The sequence below is a fragment of the Castanea sativa genome, chromosome 6, assembly GCF_040712315.1.
Source record: "Castanea sativa cultivar Marrone di Chiusa Pesio chromosome 6, ASM4071231v1".
Classification (NCBI taxonomy): domain Eukaryota; kingdom Viridiplantae; phylum Streptophyta; class Magnoliopsida; order Fagales; family Fagaceae; genus Castanea; species Castanea sativa.
In genome coordinates, this window is record NC_134018.1 from 31669264 (window position 1) to 31688151 (window position 18888).

The following is an 18888-nucleotide window of genomic DNA, read 5'->3' on the forward strand; positions in this document are numbered from 1 at the left end:
TTGCTAATCTAAACACATTGGAAGTTTTAGGTGCCAACATTGATGGGGAATCCCAAGTGGATATGATACTCCAGTCACTACCGGAATCATTCAAGGAATTCAGACTCAATTATAACATGAACAAAAATATTTATTCTTCGTCCGAATTAATGAATGAGTTAATGGCGGCGGAAGGCATCCTTAGTACTTCTAGTGTTGAAGCCAATATGGGTGAAGCTTCTACTTCTCAACCTAAGTTAAAAGGCAAGGGTAAGAAGAAGAAGAAGAAGAAGGACTTCACTAAGAAAGATGGTAAACAAATTGCCTTAGGGGTTGCCAACAAATAAAAGAAAACCAAAGGAAAGTGTTTCCATTGTGGTGAGAAAGGACATTGGAAGAGGAATTGTCCAACATTCAAGGTTGCCAAAAATAAGGGTATGAAAAGTTCATTTCTCCTTGAAATATGTTTGGAACAGAATCCAACAGATTCTTGGTGTGTGGATTCAGGTTGTACTAATCATATCTGCAATTCTTTGCAGGGGTTCCAGGAGACCAAAAAGTTGAATAAGTGAGAACTATTTCTTACTTTGGCTGATGGGAGCAAGATTCCGGTTGAAACTATTGGAGTGTTTAATTTATGTTTTAAGTCTAGAGTTTTAATATTGAAAGACTGTTTGTATGTACCTAATATTCGTAGGAATTTAATTTCTGCAACTTACTTAGGTAAACATGAATATTGTGTTATCCTGAAAAACAATGTTGTAATAAAGAAGGATAAAATGTTTATCTGTTCTGGCAATATTGTGGATGGTCTTTATATTTTAACTCTTGACAAGCATGAATTATACAATTCTGAATTAGATAGTAGCTCTTATGTAAAATCATTAAAGAGAAAGTTTCCTTCTACTAGTGAAGTATATCTATGGCACTTGCGTTTAGGTCATATTAATTCAAATAGGATTCAAAGACTAATCAAAGATGGACTTTTACAGCCCATGGACTTTGATGAACTTCTAGTTTGCGAATCTTGTTTGGAAGTTAAGATGACCAAACGACCTTTTAATGCAAAAAGTAGAAGAGCCCAAGAGTTGCTTGAATTAGTTCATACAGATATATGTGGTCCTATGTCAACCCAAGCAAAAAGAGGTTATGAGTATTTCATCACTTTTACGGATGATTACTCAAGATATGGTTATGTGTACCTAATGAGACGGAAGTCCAAAGCCTTTGAAAAGTTCAAAGAGTTTAGGGCTGAAGTTGAAAATCAATTGGGTAAACGCATAAAAGCCATTTGATCTGATCGAGGTGGCGAATACCTTCTTGGGGATTTCAAGGATTACCTAATTCAAAATGGGATTGTTTCCAAATTGACTGCACCTGGATCTCCCCAACAAAATGGTGTAGCGAAAAGAAGGAATAGGAATCTTTTGGAAATGGTTAAGTTCATGATGAGTTACTCAACTTTACCAGTTTCTTTTTAGGGATATGCACTAAAAACTACTATCTATATTTTGAATTTAGTTCCATCAAAATATGTTCCCAACACACCTAAGGAATTGTGGAGTGGGCATAAGCCTAGTATGAAATACCTCCACATTTGGGGATGTCCAACACATGTGTTGAAAGGAAAGTCTGATAAGTTGGAAGCTAAAATGGAAGTATGCATGTTTTTAGGGTATTCAAAAGAAACCAAAGGTTATTTATTCTATAATCATAAGGATAACAAAGTGTTTGTTAGCACCCATGCCAAATTCTTGGAGGATGATTATGTGAATAACTTTAATCTTAGGAGTAAAGTTGTTTTGGCTGAAATAGATGAACCTGTAGTTGAACAACCAATGAATGAAACTAAAGATGATGTGGTTGTATTGGATACACCACAAGATATTACTCATGAGATGTCTAGTACACAGATGCCTCGTCGTAGTGGGAGAATTGTTCGGCCTCCTATGAGATTTATAGGCTTGAGAGAAACTTATGAAGCTATTTTAGAAGAGGCTGAATCGGATCCCTACACTTATGAGAAGGCAATGAATGATACAGATGCACATCATTGGATTCAAGCTATGAAATCTGAATTGAATTCTATGTATTCCAATCATGTATGAGATCTTGTAAAGGCGCCTAATAGCATTAAACATGTTGGTTGCAAATAGGTTTACAAGAGGAAGAGAGGGATAGATGGAAAGGTTGAAACCTTTAAAGCAAGAGTAGTGGCGAAAGGTTATACACAAAAAGAAGTTATTGATTATGATGAAATTTTTTCGCCAGTAGCCATGCTTAAGTCTATCAGAATTCTCTTATCCATTGCTGCTCATTATGATTATGAGATTTGGTAAATGAATGTCAAGATTGCATTTCTTAATGGCAATCTTGAAGAAGAAATATACATGTTGCAACCGAAAATTTTCATAGTAAAAAACCAAGAGCATATGGTATGCAAGTTGAATATGTCCATTTATGGACTTAAGCAAGCATCTAGGTCATGGAACATCAGATTTGATCAAGCAATCAAGTCATTTTGTTTTGAACAAAATCTTGATGAACCATGTGTGTACAAAAGACATCGAGACAAAGTAGTAATGTTCCTAATGCTTTATGTTGATGATATTCTACTCATTGGAAATGATGTAGGGGTAATGTCATCGGTTAAAGTTTGGTTGTCAAGTCAATTTGATATGAAGGACTTGGGTGAGGCTAACTTTATTCTAGGGATCAAGCTTTGGCAAGATCGCAAGAATAAGATATTAGGCTTATCACAAATTGGATATATAGATAAGGTCCTAGAATGGTTAAGCATGCAAAACTCCAAGAAAGGCTTGCTTCCTTTTAGACATGGAGTTCCTCTGTCTGATAACCAAAGGCCGAAGACTCTTGAGGAAGAAAATACCATGAGACAAGTTCCTTATGCTTTTGCAGTGGGAAGTCTCATGTATGCCATGCTTTGTACTAGACCAGATATCTGTTATTCAGTTGGCATGGTCAGTCGATATCAATCAAATCCAGGACCAAAACATTGGCAAGCTATAAAGCATATTCTCAAGTATCTTAGGAGAACGAGAGATTATATGTTTGTTTACCATATTGAGGATTTGATTCCCATTGGCTATACAGATTCAGATTTTCAATCGGATTTAGATTTCAGAAAATCCATTTCAAGATGTGTTTTCACCTTGGGAGGTGGAGCCATAAGTTGGAGGAGTGTTAAGCAATCTTGTATTGCGGACTCCACCATGGAAGCTGAGTACGTTGCTACTTGCGAAGTAGCAAAAGAAGCTGTTTGGCTCAAGAAATTCCTTTTTGATCTTGGTGTTATGAGAATGGAGCAAATTCCCATCACATTGTTTTGCGACAATAGTAGACCGGTTGCACAATCCAAAGATCCAAGGAATCACAAGAAAGGAAAGCACATTGAGAGGAAGTACCACATCATTCGAGACATTATTGCTCGTGGAGATGTTGTGGTAGCAAAGATTAAAAGTGCAAATAATCTAGCAGATCCTTTTACCAAAGCCTTGCCTCAAAGGACTTTCAAGTCACATTTGGAGGCAATGAGAGTTAGAATAGTGCATAATAGTCTTTAGGGCAAGTGGGAGATTGTTAGGATTTGTGCCCTTAAATCCTATTGTATAATGCTATGTATGATATTATGTATAACATTGTGTATGACTTAATATTGTGATTAATAAAGTTATTTTATTATTATCTAAAATAATGGTATCATGAATATTTGGACATTATCATATAGTCCATGAGATACATAGTATGTGATTTATGTGATTTAGTCACAAAAGATATAAATCACAAGTTCTTTGTAAACTCAGAATTTATAGTTCGTAGTCTGTGATGAAATGGGGCATTTCATCTGCGAAGACTATAACGTATCAACTAAGATGATTTGTCTTGATTATGGAAGTGAAGACTTCTAGTTGATATGTTGATATGTTTTAAGAGTTAAGACATATTGAACTGGACCGCTGTGAGATTTATTATTCTCCTAACGACTGTCAAATGAATAATAAATCTCACGACTTCTATCTACATGAACTCTCAATCCTGAGAGGATAATGGACTTGATCATGAAGCGTAGGTTGCTTTGATATATCAGAAGTGAGATCTAAAGTAACAGTTAAAACCTTAGTATGTTGGGCAACCACATTTAGTGTTGATGGAACATATATTCTCAAGATGGAATTCATAGTCTCTTGATGGAGATATAAAATATTCCCTTGAGATAAGTTTAATGGGTTTGGTTATTTAGAGTGCTAGGCCTAACCACTTTGGTAAGAAATTACAAAAGTATATATTTATGAAATTGGATTTCATAAATATATAATGGATAACTTTAAAGGATTAAACCGGGTACTCAAGGTTAAGATGTAGTAATTTTCAAAGTGGCAGTCTATATTCATGACTTTGTATTACTACGAATATTTTATGAAAGGGTAGCGTGTATAATAAAGTCTTGGGATATAATTTATTAATAAGGCCTAGCGTGCAATTATATTTATATAGTGGTATTAAATATAATTAATGGTAACTTTAAACCTGTCAAGAGTTGACAGAAAAGCCCAAGGCCTATTGGAGCTAGTGTCTTATTGGTGTTTTTTGGTCTCACTCCAAGCCACACACTAAAACCCAATTGGAAAGGACCAATAGGCCAGCCCAATTAGATAATCAGTTAGTTATAAAGGGAGAAACATACATAATTTTTTTTTTGAAATAAGAAATGGTGTGTATGCAAAAGTGAGACACACTTTCATTCTCCCTTTAAAAACTGATTGAAAGACCACTTATCTTGGGCGTAAAGTTGAATTGAAGTGAAGATTAAAAGTATTCCCGAGTACTTCAATATTTGGTTTTGAATTTCACCACACCAAGGTACGCTATCTTGTTCTTAAATTCTCAAAAATTTACATAGAACATGTTATCAATCATGAATGAAATAGATCCTTGTTTGTTGCTTCCGCTATGTGTTTTGTATGAGATACAAAACTAGATTTAACTAACAGCTTATATTCATATAATATATTTGCGGAATATGAAATATAAGCAATACCCAAAATATCAAACTACTCTAAGCCATTTAATTAATCACAACCATAAAAAATTAGAAAGTTAAGAGTAAGAGAAAGAGAGATGCAAATACATGATAACACCGACACGTATTATCGAAAAGGAAATCGAAGAACTCGGCGAAAAACCTTTCTGCCGCCCTCCAAGCAGTAAATGATTCACTAGAAAATCAGTTGGGATACACGAATAGCAATAGACCCTCTAAGCCTAATCTACCCAATGCACCTGAGCCCTCCAAACTTCTTGCTCCTACAAGATTACGTCGAACCATGTCTTCTCTAGCTTTCTGGATCTCGTAATTAGCTTATTGCATCAACCAATATGAATTAGTTCTCTCTTGAACTACTTCCTAAACACCAAAAACCTTCTCACTATTCTGAGTTTAGTGAGGGAAGGATTTAGTTTATAATCCTCTCATGGGTATGGCAATGGAGAGGGTGAAAGTAGAGGAATTCGAAGAATCAAATATATAAGATTGTGGATGAATCAATCTTTTTTTTTCTCTAGGGTATTCTCTCAAAATTCTCTCTAGAAGCTCTCTACATTTCGTGAGTATAAGGATATTTATAGTAGAGTATGAGATGGAATGTGAAAAGTCACTTTTTAGCAAAACAAGGTGCACTAGTGAGTCACTCGCGACTGGGATAAGTCGCGAGTTCTAGTCGCCAGTTACCAGACTAGGTCAAACTGTACTTTTTGTCCTATAGTGATCCAACTGTCCTGACTCTTCAACTTCCTGCATGCTTCACACGTGTGCTTCATTTTGGTGAGTCACCACTCATGAGTCAGTCGAGAGTTCCAGTCACGAGTCACCTTTTTGTTGTACACTCTTGATCAAATCTTCAGACTCTCTTACACACAACCCTTACATTATTCCCACCTAAATACAGAGTTTATAAATGCTGAATTACAAGCAAATTTGGCACGGAATAAAGCCAACACATGGTTGAATAAATTCAACTTTACAATCTTCCCTTTTGGCTATTCCTTGACAAAATCCTAAAACAGACTCTAGACTTAAAAATGTGAGTTGAGAATAGTTGTCAAAACTCACTTACACCTAATTCTAGATCTATGAAGCTCTTGAACCATACGAACAAGTCCCCTGAAAACAATATCACAAAATGCACTCATTAAGTTCATTGTAAGTGGAAAACTTAGAATGCATATGGAGCAAGCACAATACGATCAAGCAAGTATGAATGTGATAATGAAGCATAACTTGATCATACAAGAACAATTATTATAAATAGTGACTATAATGAACATTCACATGGTGAATGAACATCCAGACATGCAAGCAAATAAGCTCAATGCAAAGTATCATTTGCATGTCCAACACTTAACCGATGCAAGAACACTAAAGTAAGAAGCATTAGGTTTAGAGATAGATTCAAGTTACATCTGGTGTAACTTCACAAGAGTTACACTTTTTGTGAACCATTGATTACTATTAGATCTAAGGGTTAAAAAACACTCATAGCAATGTCATTATTACTCCCTAAAAATTAGTGATTTAGGCATTAACTCTTCTTATTAAAGGAAAAAAAAAAGCCACATCATATATATATATATATATATATATATATATATATATATATATATGACTTGTTATCGTTTATACATACCATTATTTTTCCCTTAGCAATGTTCCAGAAAACTTTTGCCTTTCCGAGTTTGATTTAATGTAGGTTTTTATCACGACTTGGGAACGTACAAGTCATATCTAGGTTATATCCCAAAAGTACAAGGGACCTCTAACTGTGACATGAACTTTTGGGATATAATCTAGATATGACTTGTTATCGTTTATACATACCAAATCAACTTAATAGTTAATACAAGTATAAAACCCCTTAAACACCATCATAATCCAAATCCACACACAAATAAATACAATTCGGGATATCATAGCTTCATTGATACAGTAAAACTATTACTGTTTTAATATATAATAAGCAAAACTGTTGAAGTCTATTCATCGCATTCTAGATGTTTGGATGAAAAATTAAAAACAAGTGTAAAATAAAAAATCTTGGCTTATGCTCAACTAACAAAGGAACGTTAGTCTTTTCAAAATAAAAGTCAAAATTCAAACTTAGAAGATGATGATATGGAAGGGGAAAAAAAAAGAGAGTTAATATTGTGGTTTTTTTTTTTCATTAATAAAAAGAGTTAATACCTAAATCACTAATTTCTAGGGAGTAATAATGACACTACTATGAGTGTTTTTTTACTCTTAGATCTAATAGTAATCAATAGTTCACAAAAAGTGTAACTCTTGTAAAATTACACCATGTGTAACTTGAACCCATCTCTTAGGTTTAAATTGCATCAAGGATACAAGATCCAATAAGGGCACAAGAGTACTAAAGAAAATGCAAAATATTAACTAAAAGTACTAAGCTACATGAGTAAGGGTACATAAGAGTATCATAACATAGTCTAATTAACTAAAAAATCCAAGTATTTTAAAAACAAAATACTAAAACCATAGAGTACTGAAATAAAGTGCCATGAAAACCATAATAAAGCTATAAAAACCATAAACCATAGTCTAAAACCAATGTTATGTTCTCCCCATCAATATAAGCTCCCCCTCAAGAGCTACCATACTACTTCCCTTTTTTGACCGGAATGGCCAAAGGGCTAAGGCTAGTGAGTAAAGCTGTCAAACTTGACTGCCAACATGTTGATTTGGTCCTGGATAGCTACAAGGCTGTTGGAATGTTCATTTGCTACATCCCAAAGACCATCAATCCTTTTAAGTATGATCTAAAAAGCATCGGGAGGAACTGATGATGATGATGACGCTCCACTCCTACCTCGACCACCACCATGTCTTGGAAGAGGTTGTTGTCCTTCCACTTTTGCCTCTGCATCAATAGGAGGTGCTTCTTCAATCTCTTCAACTTGTTCATCTCCAGGAAGTCGAACCCTACTTCTTAGGATTATTTGAGAGTTGATGGAAGGAGATGCAGTCATTAGGCTTATGTGTTGTGGAGTCTCCACACCATTTTCATGAAGAATCCTCATTATAAGACTCGATACAACAAGCTTTGACCTTGAGGTTGTCTTTGTGGACTCTACAATGATGTTGTACAAGTGTGCACTAATGTCAATGGTAGGTGTTCTCACAAAGCTCCATGAGGAACATGGCTCTAGCATTGTTGATGGTTGACAACTTGACCAGATACAGGTTAAACATCATGATATATGCTAGGCATCTCAAATCCGGAGGAAAGGAGGTTGTGTTGAGACTTCTTCCTTCCCTATGGCCACCAATGCGATGTTGCACATATTCTAGAAAGACCATTCTATCCTTGAATGGAGTGAACTCTTCATGATCTTGTTGTTCAAGTCCAAGTATAGCATCAATGTCCTCAATGTCAAGAGTGAATGCACGACCTCAAACCCAGCACTCTATATGATCCTCTTTGAGTGATGCATTAGCGTAAAATTCTCTTATTAATGGTTCACAAATTCTGGGAATTCTCCAAGAAGTTTATCCCAGCCCCGTCCTTCAAAACACCTAGGAATGAAGGAATCCTTAAGATCAGCAAGATACACATGCCTCTCCTAAATGATTGGAGCTGTATCGAATTGAACGTCATATCTCTCAAAGTGTTGAGGGGAGCGAAACAAGCTATTATCATGGCGCTTTCTCTTGTCACCACGTTGAGCAATAGTTTTTCGTGAAGCTAGCTACAAAACATATAAGCAAATACCATAAAAATAGAGCACAATGAATGGTAACAAACTTGGTTAGACACAAGTTAGTACCAAAAACATAAACTACGAATTAAACCTCAAAAATTGAAATTTAAAGAGCAATTAAAAAAAAAATTGACATGTGAAGATGCTAAACATCAAAGCATGATATAATCATGGCATTAGTCACTCAACATGTCAAAGATTGTGTGTGTGTGTGTGTGTGTGTGTGTGTGTGTGTGTGTGTGTGTGTGCATCATATGAAAAGGTGTGCATATACGAGGCATGAAATCATGCAAAGTTCAAAGTGTGAAACACATAGCCATTAGTTGTTCCAAGCATGGAAACATGATTATCCCCAAATTTTGTACTCAACAGGGTCCAAAATTACACACAAAAACATCTAAATAGACATTTTATCAACAAAATGGTATGCACACCACAACACAAAACATTATACTATCATTATCAACAAAAACCATATATTAATTTCATCAAAAACTACAAAAACCCATGTTCATCAATCAAAATTTCAATATCTCAACAAAAACAACAAATCCACAAAATATAATGCTTTAAACTTGAAATAAAGTCTAAAGGAGTGAAAACCCATACCTTTTCTTGGATTTGGAGTGAAGATTGAAGAGAAAAATGGAGGTTTTTGGAGTGAAAATGGCGGTTTTGAGAGAGGGAGAGGCGGAGAAGACAAAGAGACAAGCACGTGATGCGAGGGAAATTGAAAAGTTTTGAAAAACTGTCTGATTTTTAACCCTAGTTTTGTCAAAACATGCGTACTTCGCGACTCAACTGACTCGCGAATGAGTCGTCAAAATCCCTTGTACCTAGATTTTGAAAATTTTCTCTAAATCTTTTTCGTGACTAAGACTTTCACTCGCTAGTGAGTTGCGAAAGCCTCTAGATGAACTCGCTACTCGCGAATGAATCGCCAGACTGAGTCGCCAAAAATCCTTAAACCTAGATTTTGGAAAACAAATTCTAAGTCTTTTACACGACTGGGACTTTCACTTGCCAATGAGTTGCGAAACCCTCGGGTTGAGCTCGCAACTTGAGCTTGAAACTCGTGACTCGCGAGTGAGTCACCAAAATGCAAAGTTGCAAATTTTTGGATTTTTGTGAAAATTTTCAAATCAAAATACTTTCCAAAAACAACTAAAATACTCAAAAATCTTTTTGGGTTTGATTAACAGATACTTGAGTATGTACACCACATTTAATCAAGTACAATTACGCAAATGTATAAGGCATTCATTGAACAAGGAAATGTGTGATGTGGGTGGATATCAAATATGAGATAGTCCTTAGTCTAATGTGAAACTTCAATGATCGATTCAACCAAGTCACATATAACTAGCACTAAGTAGAGTGACCTATCTTAATTGTAGAAATGAGCATATATGACCTCTCACATAAACTTGATTACATTGAGTTCAAAGTTTTTCATTTGGCTTCTTTTCTTTTGATCATTTTGATCTTTACATCTCTTTTTGAGATCGATGCCTGAAATTTTTTATATTTCAATTTGATGAGTGAGTCTGTGGCTTTTGGCACCATACATTTTAAATACATGTCACTTTCCATTTTTCCTAGTCAAATACTAGTTTGTGCGATTTTCAGCTCATTATCTCTTTTTAGGATTTGACATTGGTTGAGCTTTTAAGCAAAAAAAAAAAAAAAAAGAGTGGGAAGAGATATAGGGACAAGTCTGCGCATATCTCTAGATCAACAAAACTATTGACTAATCATTCATGACAAGTTTGAAGATCTATTTACAACAATCACATAGATGTCAAGATGTTTTCCACAAAGATACAAGTGCATAGAGAAGAAGCTAAACTCATTAATGCACAAAGCCATTAGTACGGAGGTACAAGGCTAAACATGCATGTGACAATGCACAACACCGCCGATCAAACTTTTTGGATTTTATACTTTTTATGTGTTTTTGGATTTTTGACACAAAGCAAAGTAAAGAATGATAAAAAAACAACAACCAACCAAAGCTTTTAAATAGCAATTTTTTTAAAAAAAACATGCTAGAATGTAAAATAAACAAGCAAACAGCATTGTCACATTATATAGAAAGAATTAATGCATGGACATGTTATAATGCTTATGCATGAGTACCCTTCTTCACCCACACGGCACGTGCGTTTGGGGTGATATCCTTTGAGAATTGGGTACTTGAGTCATGATTCTCAAACCTTAAGGTGAAGTTGGCCAAACATGAGGTGATGGTGTCAATCATCTTCATCACATCACTCATAATGGGTTCTTCTTCTTGCCCTTTTGGTTGCTTGGGTTTCCCATTTCCTTTTCCTTGTCTTCTTGACTTTTGAAGATCCACATTCTTCAAAGCTTGGAGCTTGTAGCAATTTGGTCTAGTATGCCCTCGGATTCCACAATGATGGCAATAGTATTGTGTTTGTGAACCTCTTTGTGTCTTAGGAAGAGACTTTCCTCCTACCTTGGGCTTAGCCACAATTGGATTTGGAGACTTTTTCAAAACCATTTAATTCACCACATTTGGCTTCTTTTCAGATTTTACATTATCAATAGGAGGAGTTGGTGCTTCTTCAACCTTGATAAACTTCATTTCCTTAGACACTTTAAAGCTTGAGCTACTTTCTCCGGTATACCCTAAGCCACTTCTATCCGAAGAGGGCTTTTGATAGGCAAGCACTTCATCAAGTTTCTTGGAAGCAATACGCTCCATTTTGGCATTTGCTTGAACAACTTCAAACTCAAGAAACTTTATCCTAGAATAGGCATTGTTTAGTTCTTCATTTAACGCTTCAACTTCACACTTGATCTCTTTGTACCGCACGAGGATGCTTTTATAATCCTCTTCGACTTTCTTCATCTTTCTAATGGCTGCCTTAGCCACTCTTGCATATTCTCCACTCTTTTCAAGAAGTGCATTGTAGGATTCTTGCAATCTATTTGTTCCTTCATAAACACTCTATTCTTCATCATCATCGGATTCATCCCCAACACCAATAGATTCCACTTCGGTATGCTCACCAAGCTCTTCCACTAGATTGTTTAAATCTTTCGAAGAATCTACGGGTGCAATGGCCATGAAAGAGGAGTAGTTTCCTTCCCCATCACAGCTTTCTTCAGAATCGGAGTTTGAACTATCCAAATCACTAAGGGTTGTAGCAAGAGCTCTGCCCTTTGCCTTTAAATAGGTGGGGCATTCTTTCTTCAAATGACCATGCCCTTTGCACTCATAACAAATGATTACTTGATAAGAAGAAGAGTCTTTGAAATCCTTCCTTTTGAAGTCCTTGTCTTTCTTGAAATTGGAGAATTTTCTTTTCTCAAAGGACTTCCCATCCTTTTTGAATTTCAAGAACTTGCAAAAGTTCTTTGCAAGGAATGCCACCTCTTTTTCAACTTAGTCCTTATCCAAGGAATCTTGAGATTCAATTCTCCCATTAATCGTCTTAAGAGCAAGGGATTTGCTCTTCCTTTGAGATGGTAGAGAAAGCTCATATGTTTGAAGAGAGCCGATAAGTTCTTGGACATTTATCTCATCAAGATCCTTGCTCTCCACAATGGCAGTCACCTTGACTCGGAAGCTCTTTGACAATGATCTAACGATTTTTCTAACTACTTTGGAATCTTCCATCTTCTCACCCAAGTTCAATTTCTTGATTACCACTTCATTTAACTTTCCATAGAATGAGTCGAATGATTCATCTTCACTCATCTTCAATTCTTCAAACCGAGTGGTAAGCATTTGAAGCTTGGTATCCTTCACCTTCTTGGTGCCTTCGTAGGTGGTCTTCAAAATTTGCCACGCCTCCTTGGCAATTGACACATGAGAGATCTCGTAGGCCAGACTGTACTTTTGTCTTGTAGTGATCCAGCTGTCCTAAGTCTTCAACTTCTTGCATGCTTCACACGTGTGCTTCATTTTGGTGAGTCACCACTTGCTAGTCAGTCATGAGTTCTAGTCGCGAGTCAACTTTGTATTGCACAGTCTTAATCAAATCTTCACACTATCTCACACACAACCCTTACACTATTCTCACCTAAATACAGGGTTTCTAAATGCTAAATTACAAACAAATTTGACACGGAATAAAATCAACACATAGTTGAATAAATTCAACTTTACATATGGTAAACCAGAAACATGACAAATCTGTGTTGTCACTTATTATACACCACATATATATTAAAACCTTTTTTTTTGTACCTTAATTAGTTTAAATGCAAACTTAATCTAGCAAGTTGCTTTAGCGACTAGTATTAATTCCATACAGATATACCAACAACTTAGTAATGAAAAACAGTGAGATTCCACCTTATTATTGCATTACCCTTGGGTACATCATAATAAACAATCTGTAGAATAGCATAACCATGAGCCAATCTAAATATTCAAGGGTTCTACCATTGTACTCCTTGTTGGTGTACACAAGTGACACCTGTACACCAACAGGTGCAAGTCAGTGCCGTCCAATGCCGAGTTCATGTAAATGCCTTGAAGCCTTCCAACTTGGGATGAGTTCCTTTCAATAGCCACTGTCACCTTGTCATCAATGACCATGATTGTACCAAACCTAGTGACTTGCCATGGCTTGTTAGGGATGCTAGCAATGGGGAACACTGTGGCATTGGGGCCTGTCTCCTAGTCTTGCATGTAGAACACCATGTTGGTTTCTTTGAGCTTTTGGAACTGGTACTTTGAGGCCTCTATGGACGTAGCTAGAGTTAGGGGTACTAACATTAAGGACAATGAGACAATTTTTGTTTCCATTGTGGATTTGAGCTAACTAAGCTGGCAATTAAGCAAGATCTTAGGAATGAATGAACTTGCTTGTGTTGAGGGTGCAAGGGGTTCGATCTATTTATAATGCTAGAGAGAGAGAGAGAGAGAGAGAGAGATGGAAAAATGCATGTACGCAGCAGAAAACAAACGGATCTACTTCATTCGTAATTGTTAACATGTACTATGTAAATTTCAGAATATAGAACAAGAGAGTGTACCTTAGAGCGATGAATTTCAAAACCGAAGATCAAAATCACTTGGGAACACTTTTAATCTTCACTCCAATTCCACTAACGCCCAAGATGTGTGGTCTCTCAATCAGTCCCAAAAAGAGAATGTCAAAGTGTCTAACACTTACTACACACCTTTTCACAATAGTGTTCTTACAATTCTTTACAGAAAATTCTGTATGTTTCTCCCTTTGTATCTAACTGATTATCTAATTGGGCTGGTCTTTTGGGCCTTTCTAATTGAGCTTAAGTGTGTGGCTTGAAGTGGGACCAAAAGGGACCAATAAGACACTAGCTTCAATGGATCTTGGACTTTTCTGTCAACTCTTAACAAGTCCAAAATTACCATTAACTATATTTAATACCACTATATAAATATAGTTGCACTTTAGATCTTATTTATAAATTATATCCCGAGACTTTATTGTACATGCAACCCCTTCATAAAATATTCGTAGTAACTCAAAGTCGTGAATGTAGACTGCCACTTTGTAAATTATTACATCTTATCCTTGAGTACCCGGTTTAATCCTTTAAGTTATTCATCATATATTTATGAAATCCAATTCCATAAACATATATTTTAGTAACTTCTTACTAAAGTGGTTAAACCTAACTCTCTGAATAACTGAATCCATTAAACTTATTTCAAGGGAATATTTTATATCTCCGTTAAGAGACTATGAATTCCATCTTGAGAATATATGTTTCATCAACACTAAATGTGGTTGCCCAACATACTGAGATTTTGACTGTTACTCTAGATCTTACTCTTGATATATCAAAGTAACCTACACCTCATGATCAAATCCATTATTCTCTTAGGATTAAGAGTTCATGCAAATGTAAGTCGTGAGTTTATTATTCATTTGATAGTCGTTAGAAGAATAATAAATCTCACAGCGGTCCAGTTCAATATGTTTTAACTCTTAAAACATATCAACATACCAACTAGAAATCTCCATTTCCATGATCAAGACAAATTATCTTAATCGATATGTTGTAGTCTTCGCAGATGAATGCCCAATTTTATTACCAATTACGAACTACATTTTGAGTTTACAAGGAACTTGTGATTTACATCTTCTGTGACTAAATCACATAAATCACATACAATGCATCTCATGGACTATATGATAATGTCCCAATATTCATGTTATCATTATTTTAAATAATAATAAAACAACTTTATTAAACACAACATTAAGTTATACATAATGTCATAAATAATAACATATATAACATTATACAATATGATTTAAAAGTACACATCCTAACAGATAGAATATCCACATGCATATATGCCAAACTGCCAAGTTGACTGGTTGACTGTCAATATTATCAGGGTTACTTACTTGGAAGTAACTAAATTGTATTAAATTTGGTATCTCAGAGCAAGTAAGCAATTAGCGTTAAACGTTAATTTTTTTTTTGGGTACATTGAAATGATTAATTTGGCATGTCAATCATTGATTGGCCAAATACCATTATTTTCAGTTTTAACTTGTCGCCTGGCTTGTCATATTAATTTGGTGCACTATGTAGTTTGGCAAAAAGTTTCTTGTTTTTTTATTTTTGCTGTCTCAACTTAATAAAAATAAATAAAAAAATAAAAAGCGCAAAACCAGTTTTTCTGAAGATATGTTAATATTGAGCTTTCTGTCACCCTTACGCATAAAATCTACCAAAAATTATATATTTTTGCTTTATGTTTAGCAAATAAACTATAAAAAATCTATAGTATTTTCGATGGTGGAAATTAATAACTTTACATGTCCATAGTCCATTAAACCAGGTATTATTTTCAGTTCTAACTTGTGTGTGTATATATATGTTGGTCTGACTGATCCGCACATTTTTTCCCGTAAACTTAAAGCCTTCATTAATTCTGCAAGTTCAACTCAATGTTACATGGTGTTAATCGTAGAAACGTGTGCCGTGCAATGCATCAACATCAAAACATGATAAGTACACCGATAGGATTGAAAAAATGAAAATGCTTTGGAAAGCGGGGGGGCACCATGGGACCACTAATTTCATTTCATCAACCTGTTAGATAATAATTTTGCATTACCGCGTAAGAAAAAAAAATGACTTGCTTTTCTTTATTTGATTGTAACTTTAAAATTTTTAAAAAAACATTAAATTTTATTTGACAAGAAAGAAAGAGACAATTCAGAATAATTCCAATATTTGCTTAAAATAGTAAACTATCCCTATAGAAACACAAAGAGTGGAAGATATACTGTCAGGTCGGGGTACCATGTTGCAAGGAAATTCTTGAGGACTGATGATGGGATAGGGAGCTCTGGAGGTGCGGGTAGTCAGCAGGTGTGGAAGAGAATTTGGCATCTGCATGTGCCAAATAAAATAAAAATATTTGGGTGGAGAGCATGTCAGGATATTTTACCGACCTGAGTGAACTTGGGCCGAAGGAAAATAATCACTGATAGGGGTTGTCAAGGCTGTACATGGGTACCAGAAACTGCAATATAATTCATGCAATTTGGGAGTGTGGCATTGCACAGGACGTGTGGGTTGGCTGTGCGATAAGTCTTCAGAAGTGTATCTTTGGTTTTCACGATGTTGTGGCATTATTTGAGTACTTAATGGACAGATTATCTACATCTGAGTTTGAGGTCTTCCTTGTTCATGCCTGGCTTCTTTGGAATCAAAGAAATGTGGTTGCTCATGGAGGCCAGATACGGGATCCAAAATTGTTGAACCAGAGGGCAGTGGAGTACTTAGTGATCAAAATCAACAAGTATTCAAGGATCCATTGCATATTCCAGTTGAGCCTATTACAAGAGCAAGATCCAAGAAGATCGAAGAAGCACTTAATGGGCTGATTCAAGAGATTTGGGCTAATTCTAGCACAGGACATTCCAAGTTGGGCTGATTCTAGCACAGGACATTCCAAGCTTGGGAGTGATTTATTGGGAGTGATCTAGCTTAATTGGGAGTGATTTATGGTTTGGATTAGTGGCTGATTGACTTTCTAGCTCTATATCAGTTAATGGAGATTTTTTTCTATTCTGGAGCTGTTATTTCATACCAAATCTACCTTAATTTAGAGCTTTTATTATTTAGAACGTTTTTTTAGGTATTTTCGTTATTTTTAGGTGCATTTAATGTTTTTTAGGTCAAATTTGATTCCTGATATGGTAAGGTATCAATTAGGAGTTATTTTAGAATATATTTTCTTGTCTGTCAAGTTTTATGGAACTCTTAAATAGGCCCTAAAGTTTGTAAACGTTTTTCATAATATTATTGAATAAAAATTAGAAAATGTGAGGCTTTGCCCTTCTTTGGTTCTTCAGGAACTGTGAACTTATCAAGGATTCTTCCTTGTGGCGTTCAAACTTTATACCTTCGGTTCGTGATTCTTTATAATCATTGGGTCAAGGTCAACTTATACATTTGGTTAGCGTTTCGATTATAAACGTTGGGTCAGGGTTTCTATCATAAATCTGAATTTTAGCTTTCCTAGGTAAATATTCCAATATTTTTGTTGGGTCTCAAAGCGTGTCGATTAAGGTTCGCATCACTTAGACGAGTACAGGAAAGTTCAAGACCAGACAGCTCTTCCAACCACCACGGCACAGTCCAGACAAAGCTAGCAGCCTCCTCCGTCGTCGATATATAAACTTAACTTTGATGCGGCTATATTTGATGGAATTCAGAGCTCAAGCTTTGGGGCAATAATCAGAAATTCACATGGTGAAGTAATGGCGGCAATGTTTGTTAAGGGGCCTTCAGTTAGTAGCAGTGAAGAGGCAGAGGCATTGGCATGTAGAAAGGCTCTTGATTTTGTTGTGGAAGCTGGTTTTTCTGAGTTGATAGTTGAAGGTGACAATAGTGCAGTCATGAAAGTAGTGGCAGGTTCATCGGGTGGCTACTCATTGCTGGGACATGTGTATGAAGACATCCATTGCAACCTCCGTGGGTTGCACTCTGTTTCTATTAGCTGTATTAGAAGAGAAGGAAATAGAGTAGCACATATTTTAGCACAATATGCTAGAAATGTTACTAATGAGTTGTATTGGATGGAGGAGGCTCCACCCGCTGTCCTAGAAGCCTTGTGTCATGACTGTTTTAATATAAATGAATGAATAGTTGCATCGTCTTCACAAAAAAAAAGTCCCTATAGAAACTCTCATATTTTTAGGTGAGTAAATCATAGAGAAAGACTCATCACAAAATCTTTAGCTCATATTAGTGCAATTTTAGTTTATTACGATACGCAACTCTAATTAAAGTTCATATTAGTGCAATTTTAGTTTATTACGAAACGCAAATCTAATCTAAAGCTCATATTAATCCAATCTAGGGAAAGTATATATGACATGCTTAGTGAGCAAAAATACAGAGATGCGAGCCTATAGAACAGAACTTGTTCAAGTAAGGTTGTGATAGGAAAAATATACTGACAAACCATGAAACCCAAATCATTTATGTGGCACCATCTTACTTTTCTTTTTCCTTTCTTTTTTTGAGTAAAATGGCAGTATCTTACTTTTTTTGAATAGGAAACTTTCATTCAATTATAATAATAAAGCATCATGAAACAAGGCTGCCAAGGCAGGTGGAGGAGAATCCTCAATCCAAAATAAATCCTCATCTAAAGTTCTAGCATATTGGGCAAGAAAATGTGCCCTTGTATTCCTTCCCCTCCTAATCTGATTAGTCCTAGCCCAATATAACCCATGCATCAAATGGCGAATATCATCTACCACACAGCCAAGAATGGAATGATTAGGCAGAGATGAAGAAATGGCTTGAATGACATTAGCATTATCACCCTCAATTATCAAACTTGAAAACCCAGCATCCACGTCAAACTCCAAGGATCTTCTACAGGCCATTAACTCGGCTTCTTCACTGTTTTTTGCACCTGGTCCGACAGTAGACATTGTAGCCATAACCTCCCCCTTATCATTTCAAATAATAGTCCCTATACCTATTCTGTTCAGCCTCGAAAACATAGCAGCATCAAAGTTTAGCTTGTATACATCTGGCGGTAGAGGTTGCCACTAGTCAGAATTAATATGCTTAGTTTGAACCACTATCAACTGCACCTGGGCTTGCTAA

General features: G+C 35.7%; 1 protein-coding gene and 1 pseudogene across 1 annotated transcript; one reads left to right on the top strand and one right to left on the bottom strand.

Annotated features, from left to right (window-relative positions):
• Positions 1-13071: 13071 nt before the first annotated feature.
• LOC142638936 (pterocarpan synthase 1-like) lies at positions 13072-13555 on the bottom strand (annotated as a pseudogene).
• A 2713-nt stretch (positions 13556-16268) lies between these two features.
• On the top strand, positions 16269-17909 carry LOC142639797 (uncharacterized). The gene is made up of 2 exons (XM_075813935.1): positions 16269-16561; positions 17507-17909. Exons 1-2 carry the CDS (start codon positions 16269-16271, stop codon positions 17907-17909), a joined length of 696 nt encoding a protein of 231 aa, XP_075670050.1.
• The last annotated feature ends 979 nt before the right edge of the window (positions 17910-18888 follow it).

Bases quoted from the DNA above. Each gene is read 5' to 3' on its own strand.
- LOC142639797 (XM_075813935.1), top strand. From the start codon at position 16,269: ATGGGTACCAGAAACTGCAATATAATTCATGCAATTTGGGAGTGTGGC. The intron at 16,562-17,506 runs GTATTCAAGGAT...GGCAATAATCAG, and splicing joins TTAGTGATCAAAATCAACAA to AAATTCACATGGTGAAGTAA.